Source organism: Diabrotica virgifera, chromosome 3 (genome assembly GCF_917563875.1).
Source record: "Diabrotica virgifera virgifera chromosome 3, PGI_DIABVI_V3a".
NCBI classification, from domain to species: Eukaryota; Metazoa; Arthropoda; class Insecta; order Coleoptera; family Chrysomelidae; genus Diabrotica; species Diabrotica virgifera.
Genome location: NC_065445.1, coordinates 268933697 through 268950301, shown reverse-complemented (window position 1 = coordinate 268950301; position 16605 = coordinate 268933697). Strand labels below are relative to the sequence as shown.

The window sequence follows — 16605 nt, the reverse complement described above, 5'->3', positions numbered from 1 at the left end:
AATTAGTGAGACGAGGATTTCCAACACATTTTCTGTGAGATTTGAGAATATTTTTATGGATAGTCCATCAGTACTACAGGATGATTTGCTTTTGATACTATTGATAGTTTGGATCAGTTCAGATATATCGATTGGTCTTAAAAAGAATGAATTCGAGAACACTCCTGAATTGGGGAGATAGGAAATGGGATCTTTTTGTGGCAAAATAGTAGAAGTTATATTTTTACTCACATTAACGAAATATTCGTTTAGATTTTCCGGGTTTGGAAGGGCAAATGTTTGAACTGCGTGAGTTCTATTTCGAAGATCGTTTATTATGGACCAAGTTTCTTTTGCAACACTTTTAGAGCTTTCCATACGATTTTGATAGTAGGCTTTTTTAGCTGATTTGATGAGTTTTAGATAGGTTACCCTGTACTTGGTGATATATTGAGTGACAGAGACGTTGGTAGCAAATTTCTTGATATACAACAGTGAGCGCATATTTTTGGCTGATATGCGGATACCTTTGGTAGCCCAGGGTTTGTGATGTTTTGGCTTAATTGAAATTAAAGGAAATGCCTTATTGAAGATAGAGACAAGCTTTTCTATAAAATCGTTGAAATTATAGTCCACGTCCGCAGAAAGAAAATGCCACTCAGAAGTTAAGCATACATTTTGAAATTTATGAAAATTCCGAGCGGAAAAAATCCTACCTAAACGTCGGGTTTTCGAGGAGGGTTTGCTGAAGATGTTAAACTTCATAAATACTGCTTCATGATCTGATAATCCCGCATTAATAATTGTAAAGCAGACATCAAGGGGTGAGAAATCTGAGACAATATAGTCAATTATGGTAGATGAAGTTTTTGTAATCCTTGTAGGAGAATTAACGTGCATTGAGAGACCATATGATTCAAATATGTTGACCAAGGACATTTGGGTAGCACAAGCAGCATCATAATTAATGTTGAAGTCCCCGCATAGAATTTTTCTGCTTCTATGAGGCAAGTCATCTAACAAATTTAGCAGGTTCTGAAAAAATAGTTCCACAGGGGAGTCAGGTGATCTATAGATGCAAATAATGTAAAGATTAAGATTTTTATTATAAACTAGGGAAAGCTCAAAGAAGGCTTCATTTAACAGAAGGTCATATTTTGTAATCAGAGAAAAATCATTATTTCTAGAAAGAATTAGGGTGCCTCCATGAGCTGAACTTGGACGATCATACCTAGCAATTGTGGTATATTTTTCTACAAAAAAAGTCTCGTTGACTTCAAGCCAGTGCTCTGTAACCGCAACTATCGGGGGAAATCCTAATTCTTCCAGAAACAAAAATAATTCGTCAGTTTTATTTCTTATAGAACGAATATTAATCAGAACCATACTAAAGTTGTCATCACTAAAATTATTCGAGGTTTCTAGTTCCTCAGAACACGTCGTGTTATTTAAAAATTTCGTCTTGGAGGGCTAGTAGAATAATAATTTCGGTGACATTCCCTTGATTTTTGTAGATGTATGATTCTTTCTGAACTTAGAAAGGACCTATAAGCAACAAGATCAGCTTCCGCCTCAGCTGGACCAATTCCATAGGCATCATTAAATTCTATAAGAATTTTTCTTAGTTCCTCAGTCTTGGTAGGTAGTCCTTCGGAAGCCAAAAATAGTTTCACACTGGTATTGGTATATCCATCACAAAATACTGAGGCAGGCTGGTCGTGTAGGAAAGCAAGATGTAGCTTAATTGCTTTTAATATATCCGGTTCCCTTAATCTTGCTAGAAGATATCGACTGTTTGAGTTATTGGTTAATCTAAGTCTTGGTGGTGTTAAAGGATCCAAATTTATGGATGGTTCCAAAGTATCTTTCTTAATGAAATTAATTTGGGAACGGAACGGATCTTTAGATTTGCAAATTTCGATGGCCTGCTTGTCAGTAAGTATATTTGTGTTTTGAACTTCATTTTTGTTTTTACTTGGAGATAAAAAGCAGCCAGAAAACTAGAGAGATATTAACTTGGTAAATACTACCCTAAAACAATTGAAAGTTTTACTTTAATAATATTAAAAATAAAAATTTTATTGAGACCAGTGGCGTACTGAGCATGGTTCCGCGGGTTCCGGGCCCTGGTTCCGCGGAACCAGGGCCAGGGCCCCGCAGTGGCCCGCTTTAATGCGCTTTTTGCTTCTTTTGTTTCTAATTTGATGGGGACATTTTGAACTACACAAGTACACACATAGTAAATGTAACTGCTTAATAGATTTTAATTTTGGTGTAGGTAGGTACTTACAAATAAAAACGATGAATACCTACTCCTCAAAAAATTTGAAAACAAAATTTATTGACTAGAAGGGAAGTTCCCTAGGTTGGCTGTATACCATATAGTTAAAAAACTCTAACATGAAGTAAAAACCACTTCTATGTAATTGGTATATTTATTAATATCTAAAAAATCCCAATGGATTGAATAAAATGTGTCCAATTCAGAACGTTTTCAGACCTATCGGTCCAGCATCAGTGAATTTGAATACTTGCTAAATAGCCCCAGAACCAAACAGTGGTTGAAATTATAATTCGATCTACATTATTTAAAAGTAATATTAAACAGGCTAAACGCCGATGTTACAAGATATAACGTCCGGGAACATGGTGAAACCCTACCAGGAAACTTAAGCAACCATCTTAGGCCAACGCTGACTATAAAGTGAGCTGTTCACATGATTTGTATACGCGTATTTGTATGCCTACTTTCCCTTCCAGCCGCATTTCTCCAGATGACATCCCTCAGACATCCTGACACGTCAAACAAAAGGACATGTCAGGACAAAAGGTAACCGAAAATAAAATAGACTTAAGCTGAAACGATATATTTTTAGTAAATAATACAACTAATTTCCGAATATTTGTACATCTGAAAACTTCAAGACAGACGGAGCAGTATAGTGTTCAAACACAACAATCTCATTATCTCCAGATCTCAATAAAGGTCCAGCCAAGTAGAGACTCTGTTGAGGCCCAACGAAGAAATGCCTTCCAAGAACAAATCCATTAACTATAGTTATTCCTTTCCTCCATTCACGCATATCTATATAGGTGTCACTAGGTTCGCCATCAATATGGAGGTTAAATTTGTACAATGAAGGACTATCTTCTCGTTGTTGTACTGACTGCCAGTTCGACAAAGCTAGGTTGTAGCTCTTTTTAAATTCTAAAGGAATTATCTCCCAATTACTGAGCTTATTGTTATTAATGGAGACATCTTCAGTTAAACCCTTGAACGAATAAACAGCTAAGGTACTTCTTCCAAAGTTTTCGACAACCAACTCGAGTGTTGCGGCTTGGATCGCTGTATTAGTAAGAGTAAGGGTTGAATCAGGTTTCCTCCAAAAGCCAAAGCCATCTATATCAGCAGCACTTTTTGGAGTAGGTGAAACTACTTTTCCGTTTATTAGTACCAAGACGGTATCCCGTACGTACCCAGAAATTTTTAGTAATGCGTTAGCTGGAATATCGATATTCGTTTTCCTATACACAATATATCCAAAACTCTGTCCGTTGCCATTATTAATATCCAGTTTCTCCATTGGTAAAAGATCTGTACTTTGAACTTTGGTTTGTACTTGATTTATTGCCTGAAATAAAAGAAATAATGCTACAGGAAGTTTATTTTCCTCGTAGATTTTTTAAATAATATATAACAAGAAAAACAATCAGATCAAACGATCTCCAAAGATTATCGGCAGAAAAAACCAAATGTATGACAACATCTAAATACCCACTACGATGTAAAATCGAAATTGATGGAAAAATAATAAAGCAGGAAGCATGGTTTAGATATCTGGGAATAGATATAACTAGTTACGGAGATATTGAAGAAGAAGTACGACAACAAAGTTTAAAAGGAATTAAAGCAGCGGGATCTCATCTGGAAGAACAAACACCTAAGACAAGACACAAAAGCGAGAATCTATAAAGCAGCATGGACCTATATTGACATACAAGGCGGAGACAAGACCTGACACATCTAAAACGAGATGACTACTAGAAACAACAGAGATGAAAATACGTCGATGAATATCAGGGGAAAGTCTGTTGGATAGGGAGAGAAGCGAAAACATTAGAAGATGTAATGTAGAAGACATAAATGGTTGGGTGACAAAACGGAAACGGGAGTGGAACGAACACATTACTAGAATGGCAGAGATAGGATAATACCAAATGGACGAAGAAGTATTGGCAGACCAAGAAAAAGATGGTGCGATTATTTAAATAATTTAGGAGGCTAATATTGAAGAAGAAACAGGCTTTAAAACCTACATGCAAGAAAGAAGAAGAAGAAAAAAACAAGGAAAGTGCAAGCAGCAATGGTATTACTGCAGAATTAATCAAGCATGGGAAAGAAGTACTTATACTTAACTTATAACGCGGATATGTAGCCTGCTGACGAAAATCTGGGAGCGAGAGGAAATGGCGGAAGTATGGAGAAAGGCAACAATATGCCCCATTCTTAAGAAGGAAGATAGAGCAGTGTGCGAAAACTACAGGATATCACTCTTCTAGATTTAACATATAAGGTACTCGCCAGAGTCATAAGAAGCAGACTGGAAAGGCACTTAAACGAACAGATTGGTGAATACCACAGAGGATTCAAAAAGGGCAGATCCTTCATAGATAGATCAAATATTCGTGTTGAAAATGATATTATGATTGAGAGCAGTACGTACGAGCAACAGTTAAAGCTAATTCTCCTCTTTATATGTTTCAAACAAGCTTATGATTCTGTGATATGAATACGTCTCTACCAGGCCCTTAGAGTACTTGAAATTCCGGAAAAGATGATCAGACTAGTAAAATTGACCTTATGAAGACAGACAATAGAGTAACGATATAGGAAGCCTAACAGGAAAATTTGAAGTTAAAAGGGGATTAACGCAGGGAAATGCGCTGTCCACAGTACTCTTCAATTCATTGTTGGAGGCAATATTGAGCGAGAGTGGAATACGAACGAAAGGTATTATCTATGACAACAGAATCCAGGGCATGACCTGTGTGGACGATGTGGTGTTAATGGCAAGTACTGAAAGGGAACTGCTGAGGATGAGGATTCTCAAACTCTTGGAAGTGAAGGCTAAGCAGTAAGGACTGATTTAATGAGCAAAAACCAAAGTATATGGAAATGGGGTAGACCACATATGAAGAACACTACACAACTGAAGACTACCACAAATAACGAGAGTCAAGAGTATTGCTTCAAAAAGGTGACGGAGTTTAAATATCTAGGAGTATATCTAACAAGTAAAGGGGAAGAAAGCCCAAGAAATTTAGAACCGAATTTCAAGAGAAAGAAAGACTGTCGGAGACCAACACAAACTACTAAAAGCAAAAAAAATCTCCAGAGAGGAAAAATTGAGACTTTACCGAAGAGAGACATGGGTTATGAACAAAAATCAAGAAAATATGTTGAACATCTGGGAGTTAAATGTAGAGATCAGAGAGCTATATCGGAAACCAGAAAAAACATCTTGCGAGAATGGCTGACTGAAGGTGGGCAAAGGATCCGCTGCTGAGAGGGAAAGGAAAGAAGAGAAGAGGACGACCACGAAAAAAGTGGCTAGAAGCTTGTAAGGAAGACCTGGAAACAATCAGGATAACAAATTGGAGAACTGTTGCCATGGACAGAGGAACAATTTCAAGCCATGGGCCCTTAAGGCCTGTTGAGCTGTATATATACATATATATGATTTATTACCTGAGAAAGCGATAGTTGTCCTACTGGTTTTATGTCGGGATAGGCTACGAGAGGTTTAAGATCAGGAAAATCTGGCAGACGAGTTTGAACCTTGTTGCGCGCTGCTATTACTTCTTTGATTAGGTCGTATTTTAATGTGGATGTGCCATGTTCAGTGATTGGTGAATCATAGTCATAGCTTGTGGTGTCTGGTTGGTATCCAGAGTTATCATTATCTTTGGACAATGTCGCTCCATTAGTAAAACCGTAACTTGTACTACCTGAAAATTAAATTCAAACAAAACTTGAACTTTCTATATGGGACCACAAGAAAAAATAGAAAAGAGAAACGGGCACCATGGTGGAATAAAGAGGTAAAAATTGAAATAAAAGGAAAGAAGAAATTGTGAGAAGAATACATCATACAAAACAAAACGCAACAAAAATATGAAAGATATAAAATACAGAGAATAAAAGTTAAAGAAATAGCCAAAAATGAAAAAAAGAAAAGTTTGGAGAAAAAATTAAAGAAAACAGTAAAGAAGGTGAAAAATTATTTTATAGAACACTGAACGCAACATACCTACGACGCAACAGAGAAATACACCTAAGAGAAATAACGACCAAAAACGTAACAATATTAACCGACGACAATGATATAATGAAAAATGGAGGGAACATTTTGTACAACTGCTGAGCGGAGAGCAAAGAAAAACAAAGAAAAATGAAAACAACGTAATTGACAGATCAGAGAAAACACTGAAGAAACAGAAGTAACACATAAAGAAGAACTAGAGGAAGCAATAGACGAGATAAAGAATGGGAAAGGTCCAGGGAGCGATGGGGTTAGTCAGAAATGTTGAAATATATAGAGGAAATAGAAAAGAAAAGATTATTATACATTATAAACCTTATATGGAAGAAAACAAATATAACTAGAAAGTGGTCGAAGACTGAGACACTACCAGGAGCAGTATTACTATATAGAACAGAAACGTGGTCAATGACCAAATACTGCTTAAAGATTTAGATCAAAACATCTTAAGAAGAATGGATGGAGGAATAAGAAAGCATGGTTTTTGGCTCAGGCGTTATAACTTTGAGTTGTATAGAAGTTTTGATGAACCTGACATTGTAAAATTCATTATGGTAACACGCCCTAGATTCTAGATGGATAGGGCATGTATTGAGGCGAAAGGAAGGTTTTTGACCGAAGAGAGCCGATGGGACAATGAGCCAGAGGAAGACCTAGACTTAGGTATCAAGACAAGTTAGATGACGATTTAAAATCTATTGGAGTTTGAGCATAGAGAAGAGTTACCAGAGACAGAGAAATCTTTGGTTTATAACCAGCTGTGGAGTCACTGATGATGATGTTTTCAAATCTTAATGACGATATAGCACTTACAGAAGAAGAAACAGAAGATAAAAATAAAAAACTTACCAATAAACATATACATGTTCACTGAACCTGGATAATCTAATATTCCTTCCAGTTGAGTTTTATATTCACTCGGTTTCTTATGACGGTGGCTCTCAGTCCAGTGATCAAACCATCCAGTGTATGATTCCATCGCCATATTCGGTTTGCCGTGTTGGAAAGTGTTAAGCAGATCAAACATCTCCTTTGGAACTCCGTTGAAATTAGCAGTTTGTAAAACACCAGGTATAGCACCGAACTTTCCATTTCGAGGAGGATCTGCCGTGTAAAGAAGTTCTATTATTCCATGTTCCAACATCATATCTTTTAAGGCAACCAAATAAGTAGTGTCGTTGAAATGCTTGCTCCCAAATTCATTTTCTACCTGTACTCCTATGATTGGACCACCTTTTTGGAACTGAAGCAACGCCAGGATAGGTAATAACACGTTAAAGTAATTTCTGACATGGTTCAGGAAATATTGGTCCGCTGATCTTCTCATATATTTTACCGTTTTGGTTAACCAGCTAGGAAGACCGCCAAAATCGAATTCACTGTTAATGTATGGTCCAGCTCGAACCAAGGCAAACAAATCCTCCTCTTGGGCGGTTTTAAGAAACTCCTCCAAGTGGAGAAAGTCTTCGAAATCCGTTCCACCATTACCAAAATCGAATACACCTAAAAATAAAGCAAAAACTAAATAGAAGCTGAGATTTATTAGTAGTATTGTGACGCTTCTCTACCCCGATCGACCTTCGAAGATTCCGGCCTATTCTCATATTCACATATAAACAATTATTTGTGTCTACCTAAGCGAGGATTTTATTACCTCTTTGATTTATCATATAAATATTCTATTCATTCCAGAACTTTTGCCGATTGTACTAGTAAATTCTTTTAAAGTTGTTTACTAATAATAATCGTTCTTTTGTTATTCTAAACCTTTTTCCCAAATGTTCGGGAAGTATTTATGTTAGTATAAATAAGAAGCGATTTTATATTGAACTTTCTTTAATAAAGCCGCGACCGGGTACTGTTTTCGAATGGAGTTTTGGCGGTATTTTTGAAATGATTTGTACATAGATAATTTTGTAAGGTACCTATAATATAAATTAGATACTTGTCGTAGTATTTCTAATAAACTAAGTGTTAAGCGTTTATTGTTTTTGTAAAGTTAGTGTTGTAAATAAACTAATATGAAGTAAGTCTTTTTTATTTAAATAAATAATAGTGTCTAAATAAAAACCAGTAAAAGTAAAATAGTAAAGTCAACCGCGTAATATTACAGTATTCTAAAATTTAAAATTTAGAATATATTTGCCATGAATTATGGATTTTATTAAAAATATATACAGAGTGGTCCGTAAGTAATATACCTACTAAACTGAAATAGAAGATTCTTGGCCTCGATATTTCATGATCTGAAGCAACTTGCTTAAAAATATATTTATAATAAAAAATATATACCTAGGTTAGCACAGTTGAAATTTAGAAAAAATTCTTCTTCTTCTACTTGTGTAGAAATGATTCTCTTTTTTAATGTGTCTCAACTAGTTGTCGTTTCATCGTTTTCGTGGTCTTCCCACTGATCGTATTCCTATTGGAGAACTGTCTTACTGTTCTTACGGTTCTCCAGATTGCATCTCCGTCCTATATCTGTACGTAAACCCATTGGTTGACTAACTCCTCCACCAATTGTAGATGAAATAGAGGTTAGTCAACTAATGCCTCGTCAGGTTTACTGCTTTTACGGCGCCGTAAATTATCGCCCGCCTTAAGGCTAAGGCCAGACAAGCGATAATTTATGGCGCCGTAAGAGCAGTAAAATGAAGCGCGAAAGTGGGTCTCCATTGAGAGTAGTGGATGGCCAGACGAGCTGTAAAATATCGCGCAGCAACATAGCAGCATGGGATAGGACAAATTTTGGACATCTTGGATATTAAAGCACCCTATGTAACGCACAGCTGGTTGTGGCTGAATTTTTATGTTTTTGCGTCACAGTGTTGCCATGCTGTTTTCTATATATTTCTTTCATAATTTCAATCAATGTTAAATGTACCTACAAGAATAATAGAATAATAACGTTTACTTCTTCGTCATTATACTAGGTAAAATGACAAATGAGGTGTCAAATGAAAGCTTATAATCCAAGGATAGTACTAAATGTGAGAAATTAGACCTAGATTGTCTGTCCCTCAAAAAATAAGCGTTATATTGGGGATTTCTAATGTTGACATTAAAAGTTGCACTATTTTTTTTTCTATAAAACATTTTGATCTAAGACTTACCAGCAAACTTCTTTGTACTCTTTACTTTAAAATAAACGTGATTGAGAAGCTAAATTTTAAACTTTTGCGATTAAACTTTGCAATGCACAAATCCGCACCTTTTTCTTTGAAAAATTCATAACTTTTATCATGATAAGAATAAAAACTTGAGGCAGATACCTTTGTCTTCAGAAATGTTACAGCTATATAGTGTAAAAATTTCAGCAAAAAAACATTAAAATGGAACAGAGTTGTAGCGAGGTAAACGCAAAAAAACGTGATTCTTTTTTTTTTTATTTTTAGGTTAAAATTGCGATATTGACAATGTTCCCCCACATAAAATTCAAAATAAACTTCATTTTCGTTTTCAGCACCCTCGAAAATATAAAGTATGAATAAAATTAGCCATTCATCCCTCTGTGGTCAGTACCTCGAAAACTAAGCGCTTTTTTGAGGGTGTCACGCTCGTGTAACAAAAATACAGGTCATAAATTAATTCACATATTCTGGGACCAAAAATAGTTCGTATGAACCTAACTTACCTTAGTACAAATGTGAACATAAAAAAGTTACAGCCCTTTGAAGTTACAAAATGAAAATTGATTTTTTCCAATATATCTAAAACTATTATATATTTTTTATTGAAAATGAACATGTGGCATTCTTATGGCAGTAGTATCTTAAGAAAAAATTATAGTGAAATTTGGACACCCCTTAAAAATTTCATGGGGGTTTCGTTCCTTTAAACCCCCCAAACTTTTGTGTACGTTCCAATTAAATTATTATTGTAGCACCATTAGTTAAACACAATGTTTTAAAAACTTTTTTGCCTCTTAGTACTTTTTCGAAAAGTCAGTTTTTATCGAGATATTTCGAATATTTTTCAAATCCACCATATATTTGTATATTTTATGGTTTAAGTACGATTATGGGTATTGGTAATAATATGAAAATTTATTTATGATTTACATTTTTAGGTATATTTTGAACAATATTAAAAGAGAAGCCACATCTCGATAAAAGGTGCTTTATCGAAAAAACACAAAGAGTGAAACAAGTTTTAAAAACACTGTGTTTAACTCATGGTACCGCAGTAATAGTTTAATCGGAACGTACACAAATATTTGGGGGGTTTAAAGGCACAAAACCCTCATAAATTTTTAATGTAGACATATTAAAAAATAGGCCGCATCTCGATAAAAACCGCCTTATCGAAAAAATACTAAGAGGCAAAAAAGTTTTGAAAATATTTAATTTAACTAATGGTATCACAATAATAATTTAATTGGCACGTACACAAAAGTTTGGGGGGGTTTAAGGGAACAAAACCCCATAAAATTTTTAGGGGGTGCACAAATTTTACTATAATTTTGCTTTAAGATGTTTCTGCCATAAGAATGCCACATGTCCATTTTCAATAAAAAATCTCTATTAGTTTTCGATATATTCGAGAAAATCAACTTTCATTTTGTAAATTCAAAGGGCTGTAACTTTTTTTGTGTACATATTTGTACTAAGGTAAGTTAGGTCCATTCGAACTATTTTTGGTCCCAGAATATGTACTTTAATTTATGACCTGTATTTTTGTTACACCCTGTATAATATCACAAAAATTGTAACGTGATAATATGAAAAAATAGAGGATACGGCAACGATGTGACAAGTGATGGTCGGATCGAACGCCAAAATCTACACAGACATATTAGGGTGCTTTAATATCCAAGATGTCCCAAATTTTTACCATAGTGTCTTACTATATATTTTTCTAAGGGTTTTCATCTGTGCTCTTTACAGCATTCTTTTTGTTCTCTCTGTGTCAGGTCGTATTTCTAGTTAGAGAATAGGGCTAGAGATAAACCAGCACAAAACAAAATACATGACTATAGGAAAGAACGACACAACAACTCAGAAATATCTAATAATACAGAATCATAAATTTGAAACTGTATCCACCTTTAGCTACTTGGGAGTAATAATAGGGAAAACCGGAAAAGACAGAAGAGTGGAAATAATTCTGAAAGGTAAAAAAGAATGTGTGTGTACTTTGTACGCACGTAAGAAGTTATACTTCTATTATATGATTTCAATGAAATTATACTTTCGGACAGTTTATTTGTATTTTATTTAAAGATTAAATTAATTTTTACTTACTACTTTCCAAAAATTTTTATTAAAACAATACCAAAAATTAAAAAAAGATTAGAAAACACCAGGATTGGAACCGGGGTCCTCTTTATCTCCAGTCCAACCCTCTACCACTGAGCTATACCCTTTTGTTTATCCGGGCTACAATATTTCTCAGACATAGTGACAAACAGTCGAAGTGAATTATAAAATACTTTAAATATTATTATTTATTATCTTATTCCCGAGGTAGACAAGTCCAAATACACAAAAATTATAATAATAGTTACATATTTATGATATAAATGTTAAAAGTACAATTTTAAGGCACGCATGTGAAAGTTTCGTGTGAAAGATTCGCTTCGCTCATTCTGCAATTCACATAAGTGCCTTAAAAATATACTTTTTAACACGCACCTATATCATACAATATTTTTTCTACAAACGTCTTATACCTATATCAACAATTATAATTTATTAAATAAAACTGCCTATATTGTCAATACGTAAATCAGAATAACATCTACTTTTATTTTTGTAAGTATATTCTAACAAATTTTAATAGTTTTTTTCTACAAACGTGTTAAAAATGCAATAATACAGTTTAAATTAAATTTTAAAAAACCTTTTAAACCACCTTTTTCAAATTGCGCAAGTTGTATTATTAATATTAATGTTAATAAATGAAATATAAATATTTTGACGTTTCACAATTTGACAATTCACTTTTAACTGCAGTGCCTTAAAATTTTAGTAGCATTTAGTAACATTTTTAACGCTCCTATGGAGTGCTATAAATTGCATTTTTAACACGTTTGTAGAAAAATATATTTAAAAACACTAATATATTCTTTCCACACCTTTTCCGGACTGATACATACATAAATTAAAACATTTAGTAACTAACTCCATACTGCCTGTGTGCACATGCGCGCAGATTAATCAAATTTCACCCTATATGAAATCGCGCCTAAAGAAGTATAACTTCAAAAACATATGGAATGAATAGAAATCTGCTGAGAAGCAAGACTCTAAGTAAGAGAACAAGTATGATCTTATATAGGACCTTAAGAGGACCTGTTGTTACTTATGGGATGGAAAAAACGAAGATTAACAAGAAAGGGGAAGATAACCTTCTGAAACTTGAAAGAAAAATATTTAGAACAATGTTGGGCCATAATGTAACAAGAAAAGGGAGAAATCAGAATGAAAACAAATGCCGAACTTGAAGAAGAAATAAAGGGAGAGAATATAGTCAGATCTTCTTCTTTTCATTCTTCGTCTAGCCATTCACGTCCACATCTGAACATAAGCCTCTTCAAGTCTTCCTTTGCATTGTTTTTTGTTGTACGCTACTTGTAGCCAATTTTTCCCGGTAGTTCGTTTCAGATCATCTGTGCATCTCATAGGAGGTCTGCCTCTGGATCTTTTGTGTTCGTATGGTCTCCAGGTTAGAATTGTTCTGTGCCATTTGTTAAGATCGCTCCTAGCTATTCCCATTTCAGCGTATCCCCATTTCAATTTTAGTGATTTTTGTACCACATCGGTGACTTTTTTGGTTTTCTGTCTTATCCATGTGTTTGTTTTCCTGTCCTTAAGTGATATGCCAAGCATTGCTCTTTCCATCGCGTGTTGAGTGACTCTGAGTATGTTCGTATTCTTTTTTTGTGATTGTCCATGTTTGTGCCCATATGTTATTATCGGAATAATGCATGCATCAAAAACTTTAGATCTAAGATGTAGTTGAATTTGCTGATTTCTGAGTATATAGTTCAGTTTGCCGAATGCCGCCCATGCTAACTTTCTTCTTCTTTTTATTTCTTCCGTTTGAATTTCCCTACTTAGTATTATTTTTTGTCCTAAGTATATATTATATTCTTCAACTTTTTCTATAAGTTTGTTGTTTATTATTGTCATCGTTTCTTCGGAGTGCATGACTTTTGTTTTGTTTAAATTCATTTTCAGTCCCATTTTAGAAGATTCTGTGTGTAGTTCTGAAAGCATGGTTTGCAGTTCTTGTAGGTCAGTAGCTATCAGGACTATCATCCGCAAATCGTAGATTACTGAGGTAGCGGCCATTGATGTTTATTTCCTTATATTTCCAATTTAGATTTTCAAAAACGTCCTCCAAAACTAAGGTGAAGAGTTTGGGTGATAGAGTGTCTCCCTGTTTGACTCCCCTGTTTAGTGGTACAGGGTTCGCGTATTCATTTTCATTTAGGTAGTATGTAGCTGTAGCTTGGTTCATAGTGTCTTTTATTAAGTTAATATATCTGCTGTCTATTTTACAATTTTTCATTGCGGTTATTACGGCCATGTGTTCTATAGTGTCGAAAGTTTTTTCGTAGTCTACAAATGCTATAAAAACTGGAAACTTGTATTCGTTACATTTTTCTATTAATATTTTTGTGGTTAACAGGTGATCGGAAGTTGAATAGCCTTTTCTAAAACCTGCCTGTTCATATGGTTGGTATTCATCTAATTTTCTTGTTAGTCGGGTAGTTATGACTTCGGTGAGTATTTTAAAGAGGTGTGACAATAGACTGATGGGCCTGTAGTTTTCCAACTTTCGATTATCACCTTTCTTGTGTAATAAGATTACTTTAGAGTTGTTCCAGCTCTTAGGGACTTTGCCCTGGTGTAAACAACTGACTATAAGCTTAGTTACAATTGCAATGAGTTCCTTACCTCCTTCTAATCATATCTGTGGTAATCCTATCTTCTACTGCAGCTGTATTTCTCTTCATGTTTCCCAATGCTGTAGTTACCTCTGAAATTGTTACTTTTGGCATTATTTCCGATCCAACATTTTTTATTGATTTCCGTGCTGGTCTCATTTCATCGTCTTGTTGATGTGTTCTGTAGAATTCCGTGTAAAATTCTTCTATTCGTTTCAGTATGTTTTCTCTAGTTGTGATTTCATTTTCGTCTTTTCCCATTAATAATATTATCTGACGTCGTCCTAATGTCGGTCTGAGGCATTTCATACTCTTATTTTTTTCAATAGTTGTTGTTATTAATTTTTCTTCTTCTTTTCTTTTTTGTTTTCTGATTCCTTTTCTAATCTGCCTATTAAGTTCTCTATATTCTGTGGTTCCCTTTTTGTTAGATTTATTTAAGATCTTCCTTTTTTCTATTTGTTGTAATATTTCTTTGTCTAATTTAGTGTGTGGTTTTTGGTTTTTTCAGTTGCCGAATGCTTTTGTTCACTGTTTCGGTTATAAGGTTATTCAAATCATCAATATCATTGGAGTTTATCTGCTGCATGTTAACTTGATTTAATGCATGGATTATCTTTTTATTAAAAAATTCACTATTTTTTATTTCTTCAGATGTCCATTTGTATCTTTTTTCACGTATTCTTTTTCTTTCTAGTTTTTTGTTTATTACTAGTTTTGTTCTTATTAGTCTATGGTCGCTTCCTAGTTCAAACTGATTTAATACCAATAGTATTTTGTATTTTGACAACGAAACCCGATTTGGGCTTCGAAACGTAAATAAATTCATTTTTTAGTAAAATTGTGGCTTATTTCCCATAAAAAATACGTAATGATTTAATACCGATACGTATTTTACTAGGTTTCTATTTTTCGTTAAGATAGATAATAATCTATTTCATTCTTTGTCTTTTTATGGGGCTCATCCATGTCCATTTTCTGCTTGGTATTTTATTGAAAAAGGAGTTCATTGAGTACATGTTATGTTCATTCATGAAATTGAGAAGCATTTCTCCTCTATCGTTTCTTTTCCCGTAGCCATAGTTGCCAATTAAATATTCATAATCTTCTTATTTTTTGCCCAATTTAGCATTAAAATCTCCTAATAGTATTTCGTAGTTTGCTTTATTTGTTTCTATAGCTGTTCTTATTTCATCATAAAATATTTCTACTTTTTCTTCATCGTGTCAGATACATAAAATCTTTTCGCTTAGAATGGATAGGAAATATACAGAAACTCTCACACTCAGATATGTTGAGAATAATAGCTTACTGGACACCACTATAGCCCAGGTGTAGAGGAAGGTCTAGAAGAAGATGGCTGGATGCAATGAATGTTAAAGACTGGAAAGTTCAGTGCAAGGATATGAAGAAGTGGAAAAGAGCAGCAAAGACACACAGCAAGCTATAAATAACATAGAGGAGAGTAATCCACCTTACCCAAGAATAGGATTTTGAACGCCGTGGCGTTAGCTATAATCCCTAGCGATTGTAATGATTAATGATGATGATGACATACTCATTAAAAAATTTATACATACCCTGTTGTGATTCATGCAGATTCCAAGGGACGTATGTCTCAACAGCATTCAGTCCAGCTGCTCTCATTTTTCTCAATCTGTCTCTCCAGTGTCCTCTCGGCATTCGAAAATAGTGAAAAGCTCCGCTGTATATCGTGATATTTTTATTGTTGAGGGTAAAATATGGTTGTTTATCAGACAACCCCTCTGAAATACCATTTCCGGTATAGTATTCGTATAATGTAGGTAGCGAAGTCTCTAATGCCATACTTAATAAATTAGATACACTTATTATCTAATAAATTATATAAAACCAAAAATTGTTATATATCACCTTTTTCTATTTTAATAAAAATGAATTAATCCCGATAAGATTATCTATTTTGCTGTTTGGAAACAAAACACTTAAAATACCTAGATCGGACCAGATAAAAATGATACTTCCTTTCTGTCTCCCCTTCCTTATAACCTTTCAGGTGTCGGATTTGGGTTTAGTTATCCCACATATTCACCCATCTCTTCCATTCTTTTCTGTCTGTGCTATTATTAATTTTCATTTCTTCAAGAGTTTTATGTTTAATCTTTCCCGCATCTAGTATTTGATGTATCCAATTTTTCCTCGGTCTGCCTTTTTCTTTTTTGTAATATTTCTTGTTTCTTGTTTTTTTTTTTGTTATTCTACTGGGTTTCATTCTCATCAGAGGTCCATACCAGTTTAATTGTCTTTTTCTTATTTTATTCATTATTGATTTCTGTTTGGTTATCCCCCTTATTGTCTCGTTTCATATTCTATCCCATTTGGCCTTTCCGACTATAGCTCGTAGATGTCTCATCTCCATTGCGTTTATCC

At 34.3% G+C, this 16605-nt stretch overlaps 1 protein-coding gene across 1 annotated transcript; it reads right to left on the bottom strand.

The window, feature by feature from the left end:
- Window positions 1-2830: 2830 nt before the first annotated feature.
- On the bottom strand, window positions 2831-16068 carry LOC126882427 (beta-galactosidase-1-like protein 2). Its single transcript, XM_050647377.1, has 4 exons — window positions 15777-16068; window positions 7152-7805; window positions 5729-5988; window positions 2831-3611 (listed from the first exon to the last, which is right to left on the bottom strand). The coding sequence occupies exons 1-4, from the start codon at window positions 16021-16023 to the stop codon at window positions 2868-2870; spliced, it is 1905 nt and encodes a 634-aa protein (XP_050503334.1). The 5' UTR covers window positions 16024-16068; the 3' UTR covers window positions 2831-2867.
- Window positions 16069-16605: the final 537 nt, after the last annotated feature.